The sequence below is a fragment of the Salvelinus sp. IW2-2015 genome, linkage group LG20 (genome assembly GCF_002910315.2).
Source record: "Salvelinus sp. IW2-2015 linkage group LG20, ASM291031v2, whole genome shotgun sequence".
Taxonomy (NCBI): domain Eukaryota; kingdom Metazoa; phylum Chordata; class Actinopteri; order Salmoniformes; family Salmonidae; genus Salvelinus; species Salvelinus sp. IW2-2015.
Genome location: NC_036860.1, coordinates 72,514,552 through 72,537,228, shown reverse-complemented (window position 1 = coordinate 72,537,228; position 22,677 = coordinate 72,514,552). Strand labels below are relative to the sequence as shown.

The 22,677-nt window shown below is 42.0% G+C and overlaps 1 protein-coding gene across 1 annotated transcript; it reads right to left on the bottom strand.

The window, feature by feature from the left end:
* Nucleotides 1–3,719: 3,719 nt before the first annotated feature.
* LOC111981751 (estradiol 17-beta-dehydrogenase 1-like) lies at nt 3,720–7,787 on the bottom strand. The gene is made up of 6 exons (XM_024013161.2): nt 7,580–7,787; nt 7,042–7,203; nt 6,679–6,858; nt 6,439–6,532; nt 6,149–6,332; nt 3,720–5,972 (listed from the first exon to the last, which is right to left on the bottom strand). The coding sequence occupies exons 1-6, from the start codon at nt 7,674–7,676 to the stop codon at nt 5,805–5,807; spliced, it is 885 nt and encodes a 294-aa protein (XP_023868929.1). The 5' UTR covers nt 7,677–7,787; the 3' UTR covers nt 3,720–5,804.
* Between the last annotated feature and the right edge of the window lie 14,890 nt (nt 7,788–22,677).

Here is a 22,677-nt window from a genome sequence, read left to right as displayed (position 1 = left end):
ATAGTTGTCATCAGATTTCACGAGTCACAACATGGACCTTAACCAGAACCACAAAGACTGAAATGTACCTCCTTAGGAACAGAACATTGTGTGTGTGTATGTATGTGTGTGCGTGTGTGTGCGAACAGACATTCATATGCTTTGTTTGTGTTCAACTGTTTGTCACTTTGTAGCAATGTTTGGAGAGGAAGGACAGAGAACCTCTTCTGTTTCTCCTCTGGGTTAGAGGTATTTCAAACATGTCCATGAAACAGGTCACAGAGCTAGAAAATCACGAGGGAGAAAGTCTGTACATAGTTCAATGTCAGAACGTTGTGAACTGGCAGGGAAAACATACTGTGTTGGGGAGAAGTGACCTACACTTAGTTCAACTAGTTCAAACTACATTTTGCAGTAGCTTGGTGGAAGTTGAATTTAATGTAAATATTGGTAGTGTTATTGACTGTTTTTTACCATGTGGTGGTGTAGCTACTGTAAACTACACACTACCTCCTTTTGCAAAAATAAAATTAAATATGGGTGCAGTAGGCAAGAATTTCCTTTGTTTTTTTTACATCATACCTGTCTAATTCTCACTTGAAACATAGTTTTGTGTAAAATACACTAAATTAGACATTCTGTTGTGACTCCAGAGTGATCTGCTCTTGCAATTTGTCATTATGACATTTAGATATGATAATTTATCACAAAGTAGTTTGGATGTAGTGAACTACTTTGTCGAAGTAATTTTTGTTAAGTAAAATATATTTTTGTTAAGGGTGGCTTAACTTCTTCCAGTGTGAAGTAATTGTTTGCTCAACACTACTAATGATTGACACAAACAATGAAATACAAGAACAGTTTCTCTCATACAGTGTCACGACTTCCGCCGAAGTCGGTCCCTCTCCTTGTTCGGGCGGCGTTTGGCGGTCGACGTCACCGGTCTTCTAGCCATCGCCGATCCACCTTTCATTTTCCATTTGTTTTGTCTTGTCTTCCCACACACCTGGTTTCAATTCCATCATTACATGTTGTTTATTTAACCCGCTGTTCCCCCCATGTCCTTGTCCAGAATTGTTTATTGTAGTCCTTGTGCACGTTATGCTGGTGTGTAACGGGTTTTGTTTACCCATTCATTTATTGTTCTGTTTACGGTGGTTTTATTTATTAAACTGCGCCGTTATAAATCAGTTTTTGCTCTCCTGCGCCTGACTTCTCTGCCGCCAGTACGCACCCTCTACATACAGACAGAACATGATAAATGCCTTAACGGGATCGATTTGACAACAGCCAGTGAAAGTGCAGAGCGCCAAATTCAAACAACAGAAATCTCATAATTAAAATTCCTCAAACATACAAGTATTATACACCATTTTAAAGATAAACTTGTTGTTAATCCCACCACAGTGTCCGATTTCAAAAAGGCTTTACAACGAAAGCATACCATGCGATTATGTTAGGTCAGCGCCAAGTCACAGAAAAACACAGCCATTTTTCCAGCCAAAGAGAGGAGTCACAAAAAGCAGAAATAGAGATCAAATAAATCACTAACCTTTGATGATCTTCATCAGATGACACTCATAGGACTTCATGTTACACAATACATGTATGTTTTGTTCGATAAAGTTCATATTTATATCCAAAAATCTCAGTTTACATTGGCGCGTTATGTTCAGTAATGTTTTGCTTCCAAAACAACCGGTGATTTTGCAGAGAGCCACATCAATTTACAGAAATACTCATCATAAATGTTGATTAAAATACAAGTGTTATACACTTATTTGTTCGATAATGTCCATCATTTATGTCCAAATACCTCCTTTTTGTCCGCGCGTTTAGTTCACAAATCCAAATTCAAGAGGCGCAGGCACTTAATCCAGACGAAAAGTCAAAAAAGTTATATTACAGTTCGTAGAAACATGTCAAACAATGTATAGAATCAATCTTTAGGATGTTTTTAACATAAATCTTCAATAATATTCCAACCGGAGAATTCCTTTGTCTTTAGAAAGGAAAAGGAACGCAGCTAACTCTCACGGGGGCACGCCTGACTGAGCTCATGACATTCTGCCAGACACCTGACTCAAACAGCTCTTATTCTCTCCCCCTTCACAGTAGAAGCCTGAAACAAGGTTCTAAAGACTGTTGACATCTAGTGGAAGCCTTAGGAAGTGCAATCGGACCAAATTTTACACTGTATATTGGATAGGCAAAGACTTGAAAACCTACAAACCTCAGATTTCCCACTTCCTGGTGGGATTTTTTCTCAGGCTTTTGCCTGCAATATGAGTTCTGTTAAACTCACAGGCATCATTCAGAAACTTCAGAGTGTTTTCTATCCAAATCCACTTATAATATGCATATCTTAGCTTCTGGGCCTGAGTAGCAGGCAGTTTACTCTGGGCACCTTATTCATCCAAGCTACTCAATACTGCCCCCCAGCCATAAGAAGTTCACTGAAAAGTATCACATGTGGTTTCTTGCAATAGCCGTCTCTGACTTTAAGGAATATTTCTCTAAAAACTGTGATTCCTACAAAACGTGTCCAGAGTTTTGGTCAACTCCGTCAGATTTGTCTAAAGTCCTAAATGAATCCGAATTTAACAGATACCATGATATTCCCTTCATCTCCTGATTAACCGTAGTGTGACAAGACCACCCATGATCTGAAAAGTTCTCTAGTTTTGATAGATTTAAACAAACAATATTGATATCACCATGGTCACAACCATAACCTGTCAACTCCATCTCCATTATATATTAAGATGGAATATGAATTTTGGTTGAAATACGTAGGCTTTAGAGTCATAAAGTAACTGGGAAAAAACAAAATTGGTATTTTGTATAACACTTGAATGAAGAAGAAAAGAAGCCATAACTCCGTAAAATGTCAATTCGGTCAGATTTTTTGTCCAACATCAACTCTGTCAGAGTGCTGAAATGGTAGAATGGTTATATTTTGTTGTGGATTGTTAAATTAATTATTTACTATGTTTTACAAATGTTTTGTATTCGACTTATATTATTAAAGACAAGAATATGTCTGTTTTGAGTTTCTGTCGTTAACTCTGTCAGTGGCTTGTCAACTCCGTCACTGATTGCTAACCCCCTTAATATAGATCTTCTTTGTAAATATTCTGAAGAAATATGTTCATCGTTGTCCTGCAATATATGTCAACTATTGAAGTACAGTACTTTCTGTGCTAGTCATCCTTTATAAATCTTGTTTTATGTTCTGAATTTAGAAAAACGTGTCAAAATGCTAACACAATTAGCCTTGGAACATTATACAGTAGTATAAAACAAAAACAAAATACATTTGGAGTTTTCTATTACGTATTTGAATAGTCTAATGTTAGAATGAAACAACCAAGGCCCTTAAACGCATGTTGGACAATAATAATAAATAAATAATAAATAAAATGCCTTTTATGGTATCTGACTAAGTTGAGATAAATCCAGTTAGGTGCATTTTATGAAAAAGGTTTTAGTTAGGAGGTTGTTCATTTATATTGTGTGGTAGCTGATACTTTGGTTTATGAACAGTTATATTTCAAATGTTGTTAATATTAAGAAAAATACTTGTAAAAGAAAAGTTGGGATTGTCTCGTCTTTCAAGAATCCCTGAGAGACAAATTCACCTCACTCTCAAATGAGTAGTACTGCTAGGTTTCACACAGTCAAATGTAACAATAACTACATTTTTAATAAAGAACTGTATGAATGATACATTTGTGACATCAATATTTTAAAAATATATTTTAAAAAGCATTCAATACAATAATATGAGATCTACATATTTTACATTGTAATAATTTAGCAGATGCTCTTATCCAGAGCGACTTACAGTAAAAGTGCATTCGTCTTAAGATAGCTAGGTGAGACAAACACACATCACAGTCAAATATACAGGATACAATCATTTCATTCCATGCTAAACAATGGATATATCGAGTTTTGCAAAAAAAATACACATTTTCATACACATACACTAAAATCTAAGAACAGTAATATCTTACACACACATGAAGGTACCCATTAGCAATCATTTCTGATTGGTGGATATAGAGTTTTGGAAATAAACTCTTCAAATGTATAAGAAAGTTGTGACATGATAGCAAAACCTCCACCTCGAAGTTGGTGGTTGAACATTGTGTGTAAAGAAGACGATTTTGGCCAACTATGTTGTTTGCTGAAATGATGTGCTTGTGTGTTGCTCCAATGCAAATCATGTGTATAACCTATATACAGCCAAAAGTTTGGACACACCTACTAATTCAAGGGTTTTTCTTTATTTTTTAATATTTTCTATATTGTAGAATAATAGTGAAGACATCAAAACTATGAAATAACACATATGGAATCATGTAGTAACAAATCTAAATATATTTTATATTTGAGATTCTTCAAAGTAGCCACGCTTTGCCTCGATGACAGCTTTGCACGCTCTTGGCATTCTCTCAACCAGCTTCATGGGGTAGTCACCTGGAATGCACTTCAATTAACAGGTGTGCCTTGTTAAAAGTGTGTTGTGTTGTGTTGTGACAAGGTAGGGGTGGTATACAGCAGATAGCCCTATTTGGTAAAATACCAAGTCCATATTGTGGCAAGAACAGCTTAAATAAGCAAAGAGAAAGACAGTCCATCATTACTTTAAGACATGAAGGTCAGTCAATGCGGAAAATTTCAAGAACTTTGAAAGTTTCTTCAAGTGCAATCGCAAAAACCATCAAGCATTATTATGAAACTGGCTCTCATGAGGACCGCCACAGGAAAGGAAGATCCAGAGTTACCTCTGCTGCAGAGGATAAGTTCATTAGAGTTACCAGCCTCAGAAATTGCAGGTCAAATAAATGCTTCACAGAGTTCAAGTAACAGACACATCTCAACATCAACTGGTCAGAGGAGACTGCGTGAATCAGGCCTTCATTGTCAAATTGCTGCAAAGAAACCACAACTAAAGGACATCAATAATAAGAAGAGACTTGCTTAGGCCAAGAAACACGAGCAATGGACATTAGACTGGTGGAAATCTGTCCTTTGGTCTGATGAGTCCAAATTTGCGATTTTTGGTTCCAACCTCCATGTCTTTGTGAGACACAGAGTAGGTGAACGGATGATCTCCGCATGTGTGGTTCCMACCGTGAAGCATGGAGGAGGAGGTGTGATGGTGTGGGGGTGCTTTGCTGGTGACACTGTCAGTGATTTATTTAGAATTCAAGGCACACTTAACCAGCATGACTACCACAGCATTCTGCAACGATACGCTATCCCATCTGGTTTGCATTTAGTGGGACTATCATTTATTTTTCAACAGAACTATGACCCAAAACACACCTCCAGGCTGTGTAAGGGCTATTTGACCAAGTTGAATGATGGAGTGCTGCATCAAATGACCTAGCCTCCACAATCACCTGACCTCAACCCAATTGAGATGGTTTGGGATGATTTGGACTGCAGAGTGAAGGAAAAGCAGCCAACAAGTGCTCAGCATATGTGGGAACTCCTTCAAGACTGTTGGAAAAACATTCCTCATGAAGCTGGTTGAGAGAATGCCAAGAGTGTGCAAAGCTGTCATCAAGGCAAAGGGTGGCTACTTTGAAGAATCTCAAATATAAAATATATTTTGATTTGTTTAAGACCTTTTTGGTTACTACATGATTCCATATGTGTTATTTCATTGTTTTGTTGTCTTCACTATAATTATACAATGTAGAAAATAGTCAAAATAAAGAAAAATCCTGGAATGAATAGGTGTTCTAAAACTGTTGACTGGTACTGCATGTATAAAGTAAAGGGTTATATTATATTATATAGTTTGATGGCTATTTCTGTTCCCCTTTCCCATTGGTTGAGAAGATGATCTTGCTCATATTTCTGATGTACTGGGACCCGTCCAGTGCTGAGATCTTAGGGCTGCTGAGCGGAATGAGGGCATTGTTGGTGTAGTATCTGAATGCAGGGTTCGATGACTGGATGGCATCCAGAAATACCTGTATTGAGAGGGGTCCAGCTATTAAATCTACTCATCAGTACTACTTACACTTCCATAGAAAATCTATAAATATCTAGTATCATATGTACATGCAGTATGCTCTGGAGACAGGGAGGAGCACCTTTATCAGATCAGCTAAATAACTAATAGATGTCAAGTAAGCAGAACCTGTACCTTCACAATATCCTCTGTGTCCTGAGCTGCGTTCTGGAACACCATCCCACAGTGTTGCAGGTACGTGTCATAGAGGCTGCGTGTGTGGGCGTCGACCTGCTGCAGCGAAGAGTCCCCTGGCTCTGCCCTCTGCAGGTTGTCCAGGAAATCCGTGTTGACAGGGCCGCACTCAATAAGACTCACACTGCACGATGGTGGATGGAGTCAATCAGTACCAACACAGATACAGTGCACATCCAAAATGAAACACTGACAAAGGGATACATGAGCTGATGACTGTCTGCACTCACTGGATGTTGAAGTGCTGCAGGAGAATGGCCAGACTCTCACAGGCGCCCTCTACTGCAAACTTACTGGCACAGTACACCTCATTAAAGGGGAGTCCTATAATACAATAACACACATAGATATGTGACTATCATGGCAATAAATACTAAACAAACCACCAAATCTGACCTCAGAGCAGTGTCTAARGGYAATTTCATYCCAYTCCYCCYCCTGTCACYCCAGCCCTGCTCTCTCTCTCTYACCCTGTAGCCCACCGATGCTGCCAGTGACCAGGATGCGTCCATGGCCCTGGGCCTTCATCCCTGGTAGGAAGGCCTGGATGGTGCTGATGGTGCCCAGGAGGTTGACCTCCAGGATCTGCCTCATGGTGGCTAGGGACTGGGCCTCCAGCGGCCCCATCAACCCCACACCAGCATTACACACTGCCAACATGAATACCACAGACAAACAGAAAGCCAGAGCACATGACATCCTGTATGCTGTATACATGTAAAGAAATTGTCGTTGATGTAAAAATATGAAGGACATCTGTTCTTCTGTTTCACACACACAACCACACACACACAAATTAACACTATTACTGTAAGTCATGACTCTGGTCGTACCCAGAATGTTCACCCTCTTCTCCCTGACCCTGTCCCTGGCATCCAGAATGGACCGCTGGTCAGTGATGTCCATCTGGAGGATGTCCAGGGTGTCCTTGTGCAGGCCCTTCACACAGTCCAGTAGACGCTCCTTCTTGGCAAGATTCCTCATGGTGGCATAGACTAAACAGAGTTGATATCAGTGGTCAGGGACATCAGAGATTTCCCCATCAGAGGTTTACCATTAAACATGTACGAAACAAAACGGATGAAATACAGAGCTTGACATTGACATTATTGTTGTCACCATAGTTTCCAAAACTAGAATTTTCTGTAATTACATTGTGACGCAGATAAACCAACCAAAACATGTTTTCTAATATGTGGATGCCATGTAGTAAACAGGCATAATACCCAGAGTGAGCTTACTGCTTCAAAGCCCTCATGCAACGAACACGCCACGTATTGTATCCATACTGTTTATTGCATGATCTTATGGCACTGAACAAAATGAACGCTTTCTGTACAGTGATGTCCTTGCAAGTCAGTCACTGCTTACCTTTGTACATTTTCGCTGGATCCGAGGCCAGCCGGACGGCCAGACTGAGGCCTATCCCCGAGGAGCATCCTGTGATCAGCACCACTGTCTGCTCCATTGGGCTGCTGGTGTACACGTCCTCTGGGTCTGCTAGCTAACGGAGAGATGAGGTCTGAGGGAAGGAGACCAGGAGATACACGGAGCAGCTCAGTAGGGCTTGATGAGGGGTGTGAGGTGAGATGGTATGGGAAGAGATACAGTTTGTGTTGTTTGCTGATGCTCAAAGTCATGTTTTCACTGTCATCCCTATCACAAGGTCCCTAGAATGTAAACAAGGTCCCTAGAATGTAAACATGCTCTCATTTCCCAGCCCAGGATGAAGTTTTGCCAGGCCAGGTGTTCCCACGAGGTCTGTCTGTGGCCATCAACTCATGACCCGAGCCCTTTCACTCCCTATTTGGTTCAAAACATTTTCTAAGACCTAAACCTCACCTGGAGTTGTGGACCGTTGAGCAAGTTGAGGAAGCTAACCTCCTAGGTATAACATTGGATAGTCACTTGGATGGTCATACTGACAAAGTTGTTGTGAAGATTGGGGAGGGTTATGTCTGTTATAAAAAATATGTTCTGCGTTTTTGACACAAATCAACTGTACTAGTTGTCCAGGCTCTGGTCTTGTACCATCTTGATTACTGTCCGGTAATATGGTCAAGTGCAGCAAAGAAAGACCTAGCAAAGCTGCAGCTGGCTCCCAACAGAACAGCAGGCCTTGCCCTTAACTGCACACACAGAACTAACATCAACAACATGCCAGTGTTTCCTGGTTGAGGGTTGACGAGAGATTCATTGCTTCTCTTCTAGTTTTTATGAGAAATATTATTGTGATGAAAATTCCTGATTCTCTGCATAATCAAATAACATTCAGCTCAGACACCCATACATACCCCACAAGACATGTCACCAGGGGTCTCTTCACAGTCCCCAAGTCCAAAATGAATTCACGGCAACGCACAGTATTATACAGCACCATGATCGCATGGAACTCCCTTCCATCTCCAATTACTCAAGCAAACAACAAAATGACCTTTGAAAAACGGATTAAACAACATCTCATGGAACGGCAGGGACTGTGAGGGGACAGGCACACGCACGTGCGCGCACTCACAGACACACTCTAACACACACATTCTCTTTTAGTTGTGTTGTTTGTATTCTTTTTTTGTTGTATGGTGTGTATATAGTTGTATTTAAAATGTGTGTGACTGTCCTTGTCTATCAGTCTATCAGTGTTTTGTTACTTGTCATGTTTTGTGTTTTTTTTGTGGACCCTGGGAAGAGTAGCCGCTGCTTCTGCTAAAGCTAATGGGGGATGACCCACTGATAGAGACTGGTGCTTTGATTTTGTCCTCAGTGTCAGCCAAACTATCACATCATTTGAAAACAAAAAATGCCAAACCTGAGAAAAATGATCTGGAACAATAAAGATCCCTACAGCAGTTAGTTACTTTAACCAGGAGATGGAAGCACTGTCATTATCAATGTGTGCAGCACAGGAGCCCTAGCCAATGGGCCCTCTCGTCAGTATCTGGTCACACTCAAACCCACACTGACCACACATTCTCCAAGAATACACAGTGGACCGCTAACACTCCACCTAAAACAATAATGTTGAGAACAGCCAGTGAAGAACAAAAGAATCTTGGATAAAAGGAAGAATAGAGACATTTTGGAGTATAATTAGTCTCTCGTTGGCTATACTGGCCAACTGACACCCACAATTACCAGAAATGCATTGGCTGAAATGACTACAGTCATTTAAAGCCTGTAAACCCCTGGTAGGATAGTTATAGGGTTCGTAGTGAGTGTCATGTGGATGCTCTTTGTTTTGGAAAGCTGCAGTCTAGTGCTATGGTAGGGTAGGCTGAAACATTGTTTCAAATCCATCCTAAGAACTGTGCCATTTAAGTCCAGACCTCTAGCCAGAGGAACTAAGTTATAGCACAAATGTTAATATATAGGCCTATGCATTATCTTGCTGGAATAGCAGATAGCAGAGGCCAGTGCTGAAACCTTGACATTTTACTACTGAGAACTTATGCAGCAGGTTAGGAGAATTAGGTTAAGTTTAGGAAAAGGGTTAGGGTTAGGGTTAGTTTGGAAAAATTGAAAGTATGCATCTTAGAAATAGTTTTCACATACAAACATTATATGTCCGAACTCCAAATCAAATAGGCTTCCAAATAATAACATGGTGTGGGTGAACGTTTATTTTTATTGGAGAATTTCTGCATGGCTCCGGAGTGGCGCAGCGGTCTAAGGCACTGCAGCTCAGTGCTAGAGGCGTCACCACAGACCCTGGTTTGATCCCGGGCTGTATCACAACTGGCCATGATCGGGAGTCCCATAGGGCGGCGCACAATTGGCCCAGCGTCGTCTGGGTTAGGGGAGGGGTTAACCGGGGTAGGCCGTCATTGTAAATTAAGAACTGACTTGCTAGTGGCCATGACTGAATTCAATCTTGAGTTAGTTTTGGGGTGTGGTTTCATGTGGGTGTCGCTTGTGTGTGTTCGCAGGTGGGAAGAGTTAGCCAAATTATTTCACCAATTAGCTTCAGCTGGCTGGTGTGCGACCTGTGGCAAAATTGGTTTCCCTTTGGATAGCCTGTCTCCAGGGCTTGTTAGGGACCGTCAATAAATTGCACAATGTAAATGGACAATATTTTCATGTTGCACACCTTTTAGTCTTTCTATTAAATGCTTTCAATATTTGTATATGAATTTCTACAATTTAAAGTTGGTTTGAGATTTTTAAGTCATTGAAATGTGGAACTATTGGATTTTTTTTTACATATTGTCCCATGTACATTGTGTAATTTACCGATGGTCCCTAACTAGCCCCATTGGGATATCCAAAGTCAACCCAAATTTACCACATGCATTACGATTGGATGCATGCAGTTGCACTCCGAATTGATGATTACTTATGTGTTGCCAGCTGTGGCATGTGGGTAGGTTTGAAAAAACCCAACCTTCATGTACATTGTGTGCAGTCAGGAACACAAGTCTCACAAAACTCAGTTTCGGATGAGACTGATGTAGTTTGAGGGTTCTTTCAATGGGGGATGGATGACTCTCCATGTGGATACAAATAGGATGGAGACTGATTACTCATTTGTAGATTTAATCATCAACTGACCATTGTTACAGCCACTGAGATATAAAGAACTGGAGACTGCATCCCAAGATGTCCGACCGTTGTTTTCAACTTAAAGTACTCACATTCGCCGAGTCATGGACCGTCTATATACAGGTTGCATCCGGTTTACATAGTCCAACTTCCCATGCGCACTAGCACTTAGTGAGCACAGGGAACAGAACTAGCAGTCATCACGTCATCCGAAAACATTGCAGACATTGGATGAATATAAAATGTTAATGTCTTCGGCTGCGGGTAATGAAAAGAATCTGTTTCAGTGACAATTGAAATAATTCTGTGGATGTTTAGTGCACAAATGTGATGACTAACGTGTCTTATTAGGAACTTCTCTATGTGTCGTCTATGGATATTGTCTTTCTCGGCCGGGTGTCAGTTAAACTGCAATACCGCAAAAAGACTGTAGGAGCAGTCAAAACTGTGCTTCTACAACCAGAAACCTGGCACCTTGCTTTCAGCCTGAACTGCCCTATGTCCTGTTCTCTTTACAACAAGTAACAAACATCTGACCAATCAGAATATAACAAAGTAGGGGACAGGTAGAAAATCTATCATTCCAATTCCAAACAACTGATTCACCATATTTTAGAATAACAACAGTGGCTTAGAAAATATTTATCATAAAATAATCCTACTCTGACTTTATGATCCTATTTACACATTGTAGTCAATTTTGACAGTAGAATACATGTTTCTGACTCATATCAATGCCACATATAGGCTGTTTTCTAAGCGAGAAGTCGTTTTTTAGGGCAGTTGTTTAATCATTTTGAGTATTCACAATAATCGTAGGCTTATTATTTTAATTTACTATGTGCCTGCGCCAGGTCACCTGACATTTGAGTTTGTCCTACATTTCCATTTGGAGTCAGAAGCGCATGGGAAAACGTGATATAGGTCAGTATTAAATATGGTATTCAGATCAGTGGCGCCTGGCCCAGTAATAATTTAACATAAGTGCACCATTATTATTCAATGCAAATAAACCAGGGGCTCAATCCATCACGCAAATATTTGCATGGTGGTGACGGTGACCTCATCCACAATGGCCATCTCCAGTCAACTCCTCTGGGTAAAAGAGAAATGGGGTTTGTTCATCTGCCAAGAAGGCGTCTATCCAGACAGCCCTTGATTTCCTCCGATATAGATCTCTTCCCCCCACGGCCATCGCAAATTCCAGGGCCCTCATAAGCCCACGCTCGACCACTCTGTCACTCAGCAGCGCTCCCTAAAGCCCCAAGTGGCCGTCGATTAAACGCATTCATTTTTAGCGCGGATATTTGCTGATTGGATCTGCATGCCAAGTGCATTAATCTCCACCTGTCAGAAAAGTGTACAGTACAGGCCTTGTCTCCAGAGATGGGCAGTTTTTCTGCTGCATGTATTTGAAATATGTATTTCAATTACTTCTGAGAATTTTGTCATTTATATTACACTGGGCTGAACTACACTCCAATGTATTTTGTAACAAGATATTTTCGAGAGCTGTAATTGGTATTTTCAAAATACCAATTACTTTTCTATACCATTTTTATAGTGGTTCACCATTTTGTGGCCCCCTTTCACCCTGCATTGGTATCAGAAATTTGATGACACTATGGTTTGTAGATAAGAGCGTCTGCTAAATTAATTAAATATAAATGTGTATGTAAAAATTGACAATTGCAAAGCATGCTGAGTATTATTCTAATGAGCTCTGCCCTGAAACAAGGTTTTGTCTAGAAGGGATACAGTTTTTATCAAAATTGACTTTTTGTATCAGGTTTAGGAGAATTTACGCAGCAGGTTAGGAGAATTAGGTTAAACTGTATCCCATCTAGACATGACCCTGAAACAAGGCCAATAATAATACCCAGTGTTGTAACGGCGTTCCTCCTCCTCTTCATCCGAAGAGGAGGAGCAGGGATTGAACCAAAATGCAGCGTCTTGATATGACATTATTTATTAAAGANGGTGGTGACGGTGACCTCATCCACAATGGCCATCTCCAGTCAACTCCTCTGGGTAAAAGAGAAATGGGGTTTGTTCATCTGCCAAGAAGGCGTCTGTCCAGACAGCCCTTGATTTCCTACGATAAAGATCTCTTCCCCCTGCCATCACAAATTCCAGGGCACTCACAAGCCCACGCTCGACCACTGTCAGCAGCCCTCCCTAAAGCCCCAAGTGGCCGTAGATTAAAACACATACATTTTTAGCACAAATATTTGCTGATTGGATCTGCATGCCAAGTGCATTAATCTCCGCCTGTCAGAAATTTGTAGAGTACAGGCCATGTCTCCAGAGATGGGTAGTATTTCTGTTGCATGTATTTGAAATATGTATTTCAATTACTTCTGAGTATTTTGTCATTTGTATTACAATGGGCTGAACTACACTCCAATGTATTTTGTAACAAGATATTTTCAAGAGCTGTAATTTGTATTTTTAAAATACCAAATACTTTTCTTTACCATTTGTTTTTATAGTGGTTCACCATTTTGTGGCCCCTTTCACCCTGCATTGGTATCAGAAATTTGATGACACTATGGTTTGATAAGAGCATCTGCTAAATTAACTAAATATAAATGTATATGTAATAATTGACAATTGCAAAGCATGCTGGGTATTATTCTAATGAGCTCTGCCCTGAAACAAGGTTTTGTCTAGAAGGGATACACTTTTTGTCAACATTGACTTTTCGTACCAGGTTTAGGAGAATTTACGCTGCAGGTTAGGAGAATTAGGTTAAACTGTATCCCATCTAGACATGACCCTGAAACAAGGCCAATAATAATACCCAGTGTCCAGAGTGACTTATAGACAGTGCATTCACCTAAGGTAGATAAACAACACATATCACCGTCGTAGCAAGGAACCGTTACTGAGAATGGTGTTACTGTTCGGGCTAGTTGCAAATGTATTTCTGTGTTTTATAATACAAAATATGTGTATTTGAAATACATTTCAAAATACAAGTATTTTGAAGTTTATTTTGATACATTGATCTTTATAGTATTTTGTCATTTTTGCCCATCCCTGTTTGTCTGCCAGCAACAAGAGGGCCCCAGTGATACAGAGGGTCTATTATTAGGCTATGATGCTGTTCTGTGCATGCTTTGTGGTGTAGAGTGAGTCCTAAGGTTTGTAGGCCTAATAGATGCATCAGGTCATGCATAGTGTGTAGTGTGTGTTTAGAAAGACCTCCCATGGAGTGCTTGCATAGTGGTGTTTGTGTCCCAATTACTGAGCGAACACACAGTGGGATTTGCCCTCGCCACTGTCACAGGCCTTCTCCTCACCTTCATGAGAGAAGCCTGGTAGCCGAGACTAAGTTTGCCCAATGTTCAGTATTGTCTGTCTCTGTCTGTGTGTATTATGTCTGTGTGTCCTACCATAGACTTTATAAATACTCACTAGGTGGTGATAAAGCCTCAGTTTCCAATACAGTATTAATTTTCTATCACTGGATATACCTACCTGGTTGTCCCATTTTCAAGAATATATATTTTTTTAATGATTATGATCCGTGTTTGTGGCTGGCTGATTGAAGATTAGATTGCACGGTGTCATCTGTAAGGATTTGTTTTCCATATAGTCAGAAGCAGATGATGCTGTTCGTATTGTGCAATGGGGTGCACCATTAGGCCTATGAGGTTCCCTAAAAGTTAATGTATTAAAGATGTGCTTGGATATGGTAATAGTGACCACATACACCACTAGGTATTTTCCTATTTTTCCTTTACAAGGCTGTGCCCTTTCTTTTTCTTCTCTATGGAGAGCTAAATTCCTCTTGACCAACCCATGGTCCCTGGCTGTATCCTTATGCAACATTTCAATGGCCTGATTGTGATTGAGTACATAGCAACCCAAAAGTGATAGGGATTTAACTTGTAAGGATACAAATGTCTTGCTACTGGCGTAGGGGAAGTTACATTGACTGTCTGTGTACAGTATGTTGTCGGTGGAACATGTTAGGGTGCATGTGATTTGACAGTAGCATTGGTGAATACAGCATCTCTTTACGTACAGTATGTCCGGATTTTGTGACCCTGAGGGAAACAGTGGGGAAACCTTCATCTGCTACCCTCATCACATCCCCCGGTGCGGTGCCTGTGTTTTCTCACACACTTTCGGCCAATTAGCCTGTCCTAGCCAAGCCAGTCAGCAGGGCGATGTGTGCTGCAAACTGTTCTACCATTGTGTCAGAACCCCATTCTGACAGCTTGGGGAAGTCCTGTGGTCCATGGTCTACTGTAGGCTACTACAGCCTGGTGCCTCTGTACGTGTCCTCTCCCCCTGCCCTGCCACAGCGGGTTCAGCGTGATTAGGTAGGAGGAGGGTATGGAGGTCTGGAAAATACCCCTCCTCGGGCCCACCTCCACAACCAGACATCCACAAAATACACACCTCTTTCAGGACTTCTGGGCTGCTTAGAGACAGAACGGTTTCCAAATGTGTTAGGCTCTGTGTATGGGTGTTTCTCTCAGTAGAAATGTGAGTGAATTTGGAGGATGTTTTGGAGATGAACAATAAATGTCTGTCTGGCACACTGAGGAAAGAGTCACTGTCATTGGTCTATGAGCAGTATGGAGATGGGCTAAGCCACAGAGAGTTTGGCTAATCAAACGAAGCTAAACGCCTTGAATACGTAGACTAAAGAGAAAAGTCTACATTTAATGACAGCAGCACATGCTCAATAGGATGTCCCATGGGAGAAAGATGAGCAGAAGTGAAACAACTGCAGATGTGTTGTGGTGACTGAGCTTGAGCTGAAATGTCACGGTACCATACCTTTATAGATAGCAGTGAGAGTCTGATTCTCATCTGCACTCTCACAGTGAGAGGTTCCTTTAAAGTGAGACTTAACAAACATTCTTGAAATGTCAAATGGCCTAACTGTGATGAAGTCCTCATGCTATATCAATTCTCATTGCATCATCTCTCATCCTAATCTTTTATATCTTTAAGGTCCATGTACCTTCACAGTATAAGGCTTTACATGCTGCACTGTTATATCAATACGACTTTTATAACTCTTATAACATACAGTCTTCCCTGCTAACTTTACCAACAGCCCAACCCTCTTGCTTACATGCGTAAAACCAAAGCCTGCTCTGCTGTCATCAACAGCATGTTCCTCATTTCTCAGCTCAGATGAGGGTGACATTGTGTCTGTTTATCTTGTCTGGGATTGGCTGATAGGGGCCGTGCAGGTGGCTTTGTGTCACCTGGGCAGTGTGAGAGGAAGGAGATAGGGGCTTGTTTAGTAAGGGTTTCACTTTGAGATAATGCCTCTGCTTGATTCCACTGTGATCACGTGATAGGATGATTATATCCACAACTAAATCTCTTTCCTAAACAATGAAGATGCTGGTGGCACCACTGACCATAAATTCAAGAACAACAACAATCAAAAAAGTGTTGAATTCTTTTGGTACTGAACAGAAGCTAACTGTGTGATAGTAAAAAAAAAAATGTTTTATTGCAACATGCACTGTGTAGGTGCAGTGAAATGTGTTGTTTTACAGGGTCAGCCATGGTAGTACAGCACCTCTGGAGCAAATTAGGGTTAAGTGCCTCACTCAAGGGTACATCGACAGATTTTTCACCTTGTCGCATTGAATATTAAAACCAGCGACCTTTCGGTTACTGGCCGAACATTCTAACTGCTAGGCTAGTCATTCGATCTCTAAAACATTTGTAAAAATATGACATTGATTTTCCTCTGATTATGACAAGGTAATAGGCACAGTATGGCACAGTACAGACATTGAATGCAAGGTCCAGACATTACTTTTTGAGTTTAGATAAACATATACAATCTATATCAATATGAAGATTTTAGAATGAAGAATTCACCCCGTATGATGCATTTTGCATCATATGATGCTGCGTTTTGCATCATATGGGTATGATTTCTGTATTTTGAAAATGACATATCTTGAAAACTTGATTGCTGACAAGCAAAACACACTGGGACAATGTCAACAATGGACTAATGAAACAAATATCAAATATATAGTTTTGGGGTGGACTTTTCCATTAACTTTTGCTAATTTTTGTAATAAGAAAATGACCTCAGATTTGTCTCATCCGGTTGAGACATTATCCTCTAGTGATGTTTACTGAAACTGACAGACAGAGGAGGGCATGCAGGTTACCTTTTGTCTCTGGTATCGTAAATAAAGTCATCTGACCATGCTGGACCAGCATACACACATAAACATGGTTCTTTACTGCTGTGATGGTTGTGAAGACCCATCCTGTTCTTTCCCTCTCTCCCATGTTTTCCTTTTATGGCATTAAATGTTAAATGCTACACTGTTAAAAAGTTCCTGTAATTGAACGGTACACTACAGGCTACTGGTTGCAGTGAAAGTAAGGTAAACAACAAGTTACAGAATGTGTACAGCTGAATGAAGGTGTGATTGCTGTAAAAGGATAGTATGCTGCTGAATGCTGGTTACTTGAGACTATACATCTCTTGGGATTTGAACTCAGAACCGTTGGTTGCTAGTGACCTGAATTTCCTGCTATGCCACCAGGTCTGTGGGCATGACAGAGATTGTACACAGATTTAATGGCCTGATTACAGTTCTGCCCTTCGCTAAAAGTTGCCCAGATTCAAGTAAAAAATGATGTGATTATTCGACAACAAAGTGAAAAGTAAAGCAGTGCTCGGGGACACTTGATGTAAAGTGCGCATAAATGCTTTGGGGATTTGAACTTGAAAGCATTTGGGTGGAAGTTTCAAGTTTGATACTTCATTCGCCACCCGCATAGGATACAGCTGAAAAACAGTACTGTGAAACTCCTACCTTGAGGGCACTTTCCCAACAATGCAGTGATAATAATAATAGTATAGATAATAATAGAACATTTAATACAAATAAAAAACACAAGAACTATGATGTGAATAAGAAACACGAGAATGCAAGTATATACAGGTCACTGCCAGTACCTTATTCCATGTCCAGGGGTACGGGAGTGTTTGAGGTGGGTTTATACATAAAAAGTGACTGGTAGTAGGATATACATGTAAACAGGGCTGAAAAGTGACTGGTAGCAGGAACATACAAATACCTATCGTAATATACTAATGGTAATATATACATGTAAACATGATTAATAGTGACCATTAGCAGGATAAATAGATTAATACTAATGGAAATCAATAATCAATGGACAGCAGTGTACTGGAGTAATACATCTAATCAATAATACGTTTAGCAGCAGTGTATGTTGTGACTCAGTGGATGGTGCATTAATATTTCAGCAGTGCCACCAGGTACATTTTTATTACCAAGAACATATATCCACACACTCTCAAAATTAGGGGGAAACAAAGTACCCTGAAAGGTACACATAGGAACTCACATGATACTGGTCAGTTCCTTTTAGGGTACATGTGCATAATAATAATCTAGTACAATGGTCAATTTTTCTCCCCAATATTTTGAATATAAGGTACAATCATCACTGTGCTTTGAAATGTAGGTGGGGCCAATGTACTGGTTTGGTTCATTAGCATATTTGTGGGTATGGTCTAATATATCTGTATCTGTGCCAACCGTCAGTGGAAGTGTTGTAGCAGTTTAAGTGGTTGATGGTTATGCTGTCAAAGGTTGACACCTTATTTATTTTTATTGACACTGGCTGTTCTGTAATTGTTGTAAGATCATGTGACATTAAAGAGCTGCACTGTTAAGTGGTTAACAAGTTAACTTTCAGGGGATAAACTATATGGCTATATCAAAATATTGTTTGATTTGCTTGCCATCTATAGTGGTGATGACACAAGTCTGACTGACAACTTTACCAAGACGAGGACTTGCTGATGTCATGCTCTTTCCAAAAGCCTAATCTCTATGCAAGCAAGCCAGTTAAATATAGCTAAATGATGCATGCTGTTTGCTTAGCTAGCAACATGCCAAATGGATATGCTACCCTCACATATCTGAAATTACATGATCAATTGATGCTTACTGATCATGAAAAGCATGCAGTTATTTGCTTCATAACTCTGCTAATAGAGCTAAATGTAGAATAATTGGAAATGTATAGTTCTGACTATGCTCTTCAAGAGATGATGATATTAAAACCAAATAGCGTTTATATAACAGTTTTTTAACAATCCTTTGAAAACTGCACATATTGTCAATGGTTTTATCGGCGCTGGAGGTCTCCTTTCCCCGAGCAGCCAAATCGAACGCTCTGCACAACATTGTGCATACACAGTGTGTACTTGTTTGAGCTCCTGTTTGACAGTTTCGATTGGGTTTCTCAAGGGGAAGCTTCCCGGTCTTTCCCCCTAATTGCGTCCATTTAGATAGATTAAGCCTGATACAGAGGCTATTTCTTTTGCCCTATATCCCGAGTATATTTGCTAAATCTACTTGTATATTTTTTATGATATGACACTTTCAACATTGGGTCATCAGTAAATAAATCTACAGACTGAGCACGTCAACCTTCCGTGCTTTCTAATTCTTTCTTTCTTTCTTTCTTTCTTTCTTTCTTTCTTTCTTTCTTTCTTTCTTTCTTTCTTTCTTTCTTTCTTTCTAAAAAAGCCAACTGACATTTACTCCTGAGGTGCTGACTTGTTGCACCCTCGACAACTACTGTGATTATTATTATTTGACCATGCTGGTCATTTATGAACATTTGAACATCTTGGCCATGTTCTGTTATAATCTCCACCCGGCACAGCCAGAAGAGGACTGGCCACCCCTCGTAGCCTGGTTCCTYTCTAGGTTTCTTCCTAGGTTTTGGCCTTTCTAGGGAGTTTTTCCTAGCCACCGTGCTTCTACACCTGCATTGCTTGCTGTTTGGGGTTTTAGGCTGGGTTTCTGTACAGCACTTTGAGATATCAGCTGATGTAAGAAGGGCTATATAAATAAATTTGATTTGATTTCATGCCATTATGCCTGCTACAAGGTCCCTCAATAAATAGACAAAGCTTTGTAGGTAAACAAGTTGTTTGCATGTATCCATTTTTATTTTACTTGACTTGAGACTTGACTTGAAAAAACTTGACTCGACTTGTTCTTATAATGCACAACTTGGACTTGACTCGAGACTCAACCCATTCTACTTGGGAGTCGACTTGAGACTCGGACTTTGTGATTCGCAACTTGCTTGTGACTCAAATAATAGTGACTTGGTCCCACCTCTGCTAGTATGTTAGCAGCAGTTAGTTGCCAGTGAGGTACTATCAGTAACTGGCTATTAAGTTACTGTGAATTTTACAATAACTTACTGACAGCTGGTTGCCAGTTCAGTAACGCAAAATGTATAGCAACTTCCAGGCTACTGACTTCCATTAAGTTACTGTGAAATGCACACTAACTAGCCATATTGACATGATTCGTTATTAGCTAGCTACACCATGCTGGTCAAACCAGCTTGGCCAGCATCCAACCAGCACTGACCAGCTTGAAATCTATGCTGGTCTATGCTGTTTTCTTACACAGGGAATGTAACCACATCATAGAAATACAAGTTATAGAATAATGATATCCCTGATGACAATGATGATGATTACTGGTAGGTGTTTCCCTTACAGTTTGTGAATGAGGCTAGTGGCCTTGCCGTGTGACTGATAGAGAGTTGAGCGATACGATATGTGACTGATTTCAGGAAACTAGGCGTATGTCGCATGTCACTACTTCACAGGAGCGGCATTTGAACGAAAACATACATTTTTCATCAAAATGCTTTTTTTTGCAGAAATGTGTTTTGGAACATGTACACTTTTATGTGCCTTAATAACAAACTTGTATTCCATCCATAAATAGAAATAAAATTGTTAAATTACGAGCGATTACTAGTTGGTTATGCCACGGAAAAAGCCAGGAGCTGTCACGTTCCTGACCTGTTTTCCTTTGTTTTGTATTTGTTTTAGTTGGTCAGGGCGTGAGTTGGGTGGGTTGGTCTAGGTTTGATTTTCTATGTTGGGATTTTGTGTTCGGCCTGGTATGATTCTCAATCAGAGACAGCTGTCAATCGTTGTCCCTGATTGAGAATCATACTTAGGCAGCCTGGGTTTCACCTGTGTTTTGTGGGTGTTTGTTCCTGTGTCAGTGTTTGGGCCACACAGGACTGTTTCAGGTTAGTCACGTTTGTTGGTTGTTGTATTTTGTAGTGTTTGTTGTTTTCCCATTAAAATATGAATACTTACCAATCCGCATCTTGGTCCGATCCATGCTCCTCCTCGTCTGAGGAGGAGAACGACTACGACAGCCGTTACAGAAACACCCACCATAACAGGACCAAGCGGATTGGAGAAGGAAGAAGAACAACAGCAATGGGGAAAAGAGGAATGGACTTGGGAGGAAATCCTAGAACGGGAAAGGACCCTGGCAGAGCCAGAGGAGTGTCGCCGTCCAAAGCGGAGCTGGAGGCAGCGAAGCGGAGAGGAGGTTTTATGAGGCGAAAGCAAGGCAGAGCGGCTGGAAGCCCGAGAGGCTCACCCAAAAATTTATTGGGGGGGGGTAAAGGGGAGTGTGGCGAAGCCGGGTTGGATACCCGAGCCATCTCCGGGCTTACCGTGGAGTGAGAGGGCGTCGTACTGGTCAGACACCGTGTTATGCGGTGGAGCGCAGGTGTCCCAGTAGCGTGCTTAGCCCAGTGGGGCATATTCCACCTTGCCGCACTGGGAGGGCTAGGTTGGGCATCGAGCCGGGTGCCAGATGAAGCCGGCCAACATATCTGGCTCCAGTACGTCTCCTCGGGCGGCGTACATGGGCACCAGCCTTACAGGTGGTGTCCCGGTTCGCCTGCATAGCCCGTGGGGCTATTCCCCTCGCCGCACTGCGCAGGGTACGGGGACCATTCAACCTGGTAAGGTTGGGAGGCTCGGTGCTCAAGGCACGTGTCCTCCTTCACGGTCCGGTATATCCGGCGCCACCTTCCCACCCCAGCCAGTACCATCAGTGCCGAGAAGTATGGGACACCACAAGCACAGGCTTCCAGTGCATTTTCCAGAGCCCTGTTCCTCTCCACGCACTCTCCTGTGGTGCGTGTCTCAGCCCAGTGCCTCCAGTTCCGGCACCACGCACCAGACCTAACTGGTGCGCTCAGCAGGTCAGAGTCGGCCGTCTGTCAATCGCCCCTCCGCTGCTTGCTGCTCAGCGCAGCTGTGTCTGAACTGTTTCTGCCTTCCAGCGCTGTTGACTGCCCTGCTTCCAGCGGCTGTCTGAACTGCTGCTTCCAGCGCTGTCTGAACTGCTGCCTGCCCAGCGCTGCCGTCTGTCTCGAGCTTCAGAGCGTGCCGAGCCCGGTCGCAGGACCAGCCAGAGCCGTCGCCAGGGACAGCCAGAGCGTCCAGCAGGAGCCGGAGTCGCCAGCAGGACCGAGCCAGAGCCGTCCGTCCAGACAGGAGCGTCCTGACAGAGTCGCCAGAGCCAGCGATCGCCAGATGACCGACGCAGGATCAGCCAGAGCCGTCACCAGATCACCAGAGCCGTCCAGCCCAGGATCAGCAGGCCGTTCAGCCAGGATCAAGCCAGAGCCGTTCCAGCAGGAGTTGCAGCAGCCAGGACTCTTGCCGAGCAGCCCAGCCAGGATCCGCGGAGGCCAGCCAGCAGGATCCGCCGGAGCCAGCCAGCAGGATCCGCCGGAGCCTTCCGGCCAGCAGAGTTCCGCCAGCAGAGCCTTCGCCAGCAGCTGTCGCAGCCCGCACCCCACCAGCCGGATCCGCCAGAGCCTTCCGCCAGCAGATCCGCCGCAGAGCCTTCCGCCAGCCAGGATCTCGCCGGCTCGCCTCATCCGGTGCCTCCCTATCGTCGGTGCTGCCCCCTCAGTCCGGTGCTGCCCTCAGTCCGGTGCTACCCCTCAGTCTGTTACTGCTCTTTGGAATAGTGGATTGACATGGAGGGTGGATATTGGGGAGGCCACGGAAGCGGGGGTTGGCTAATGGTGGGGTG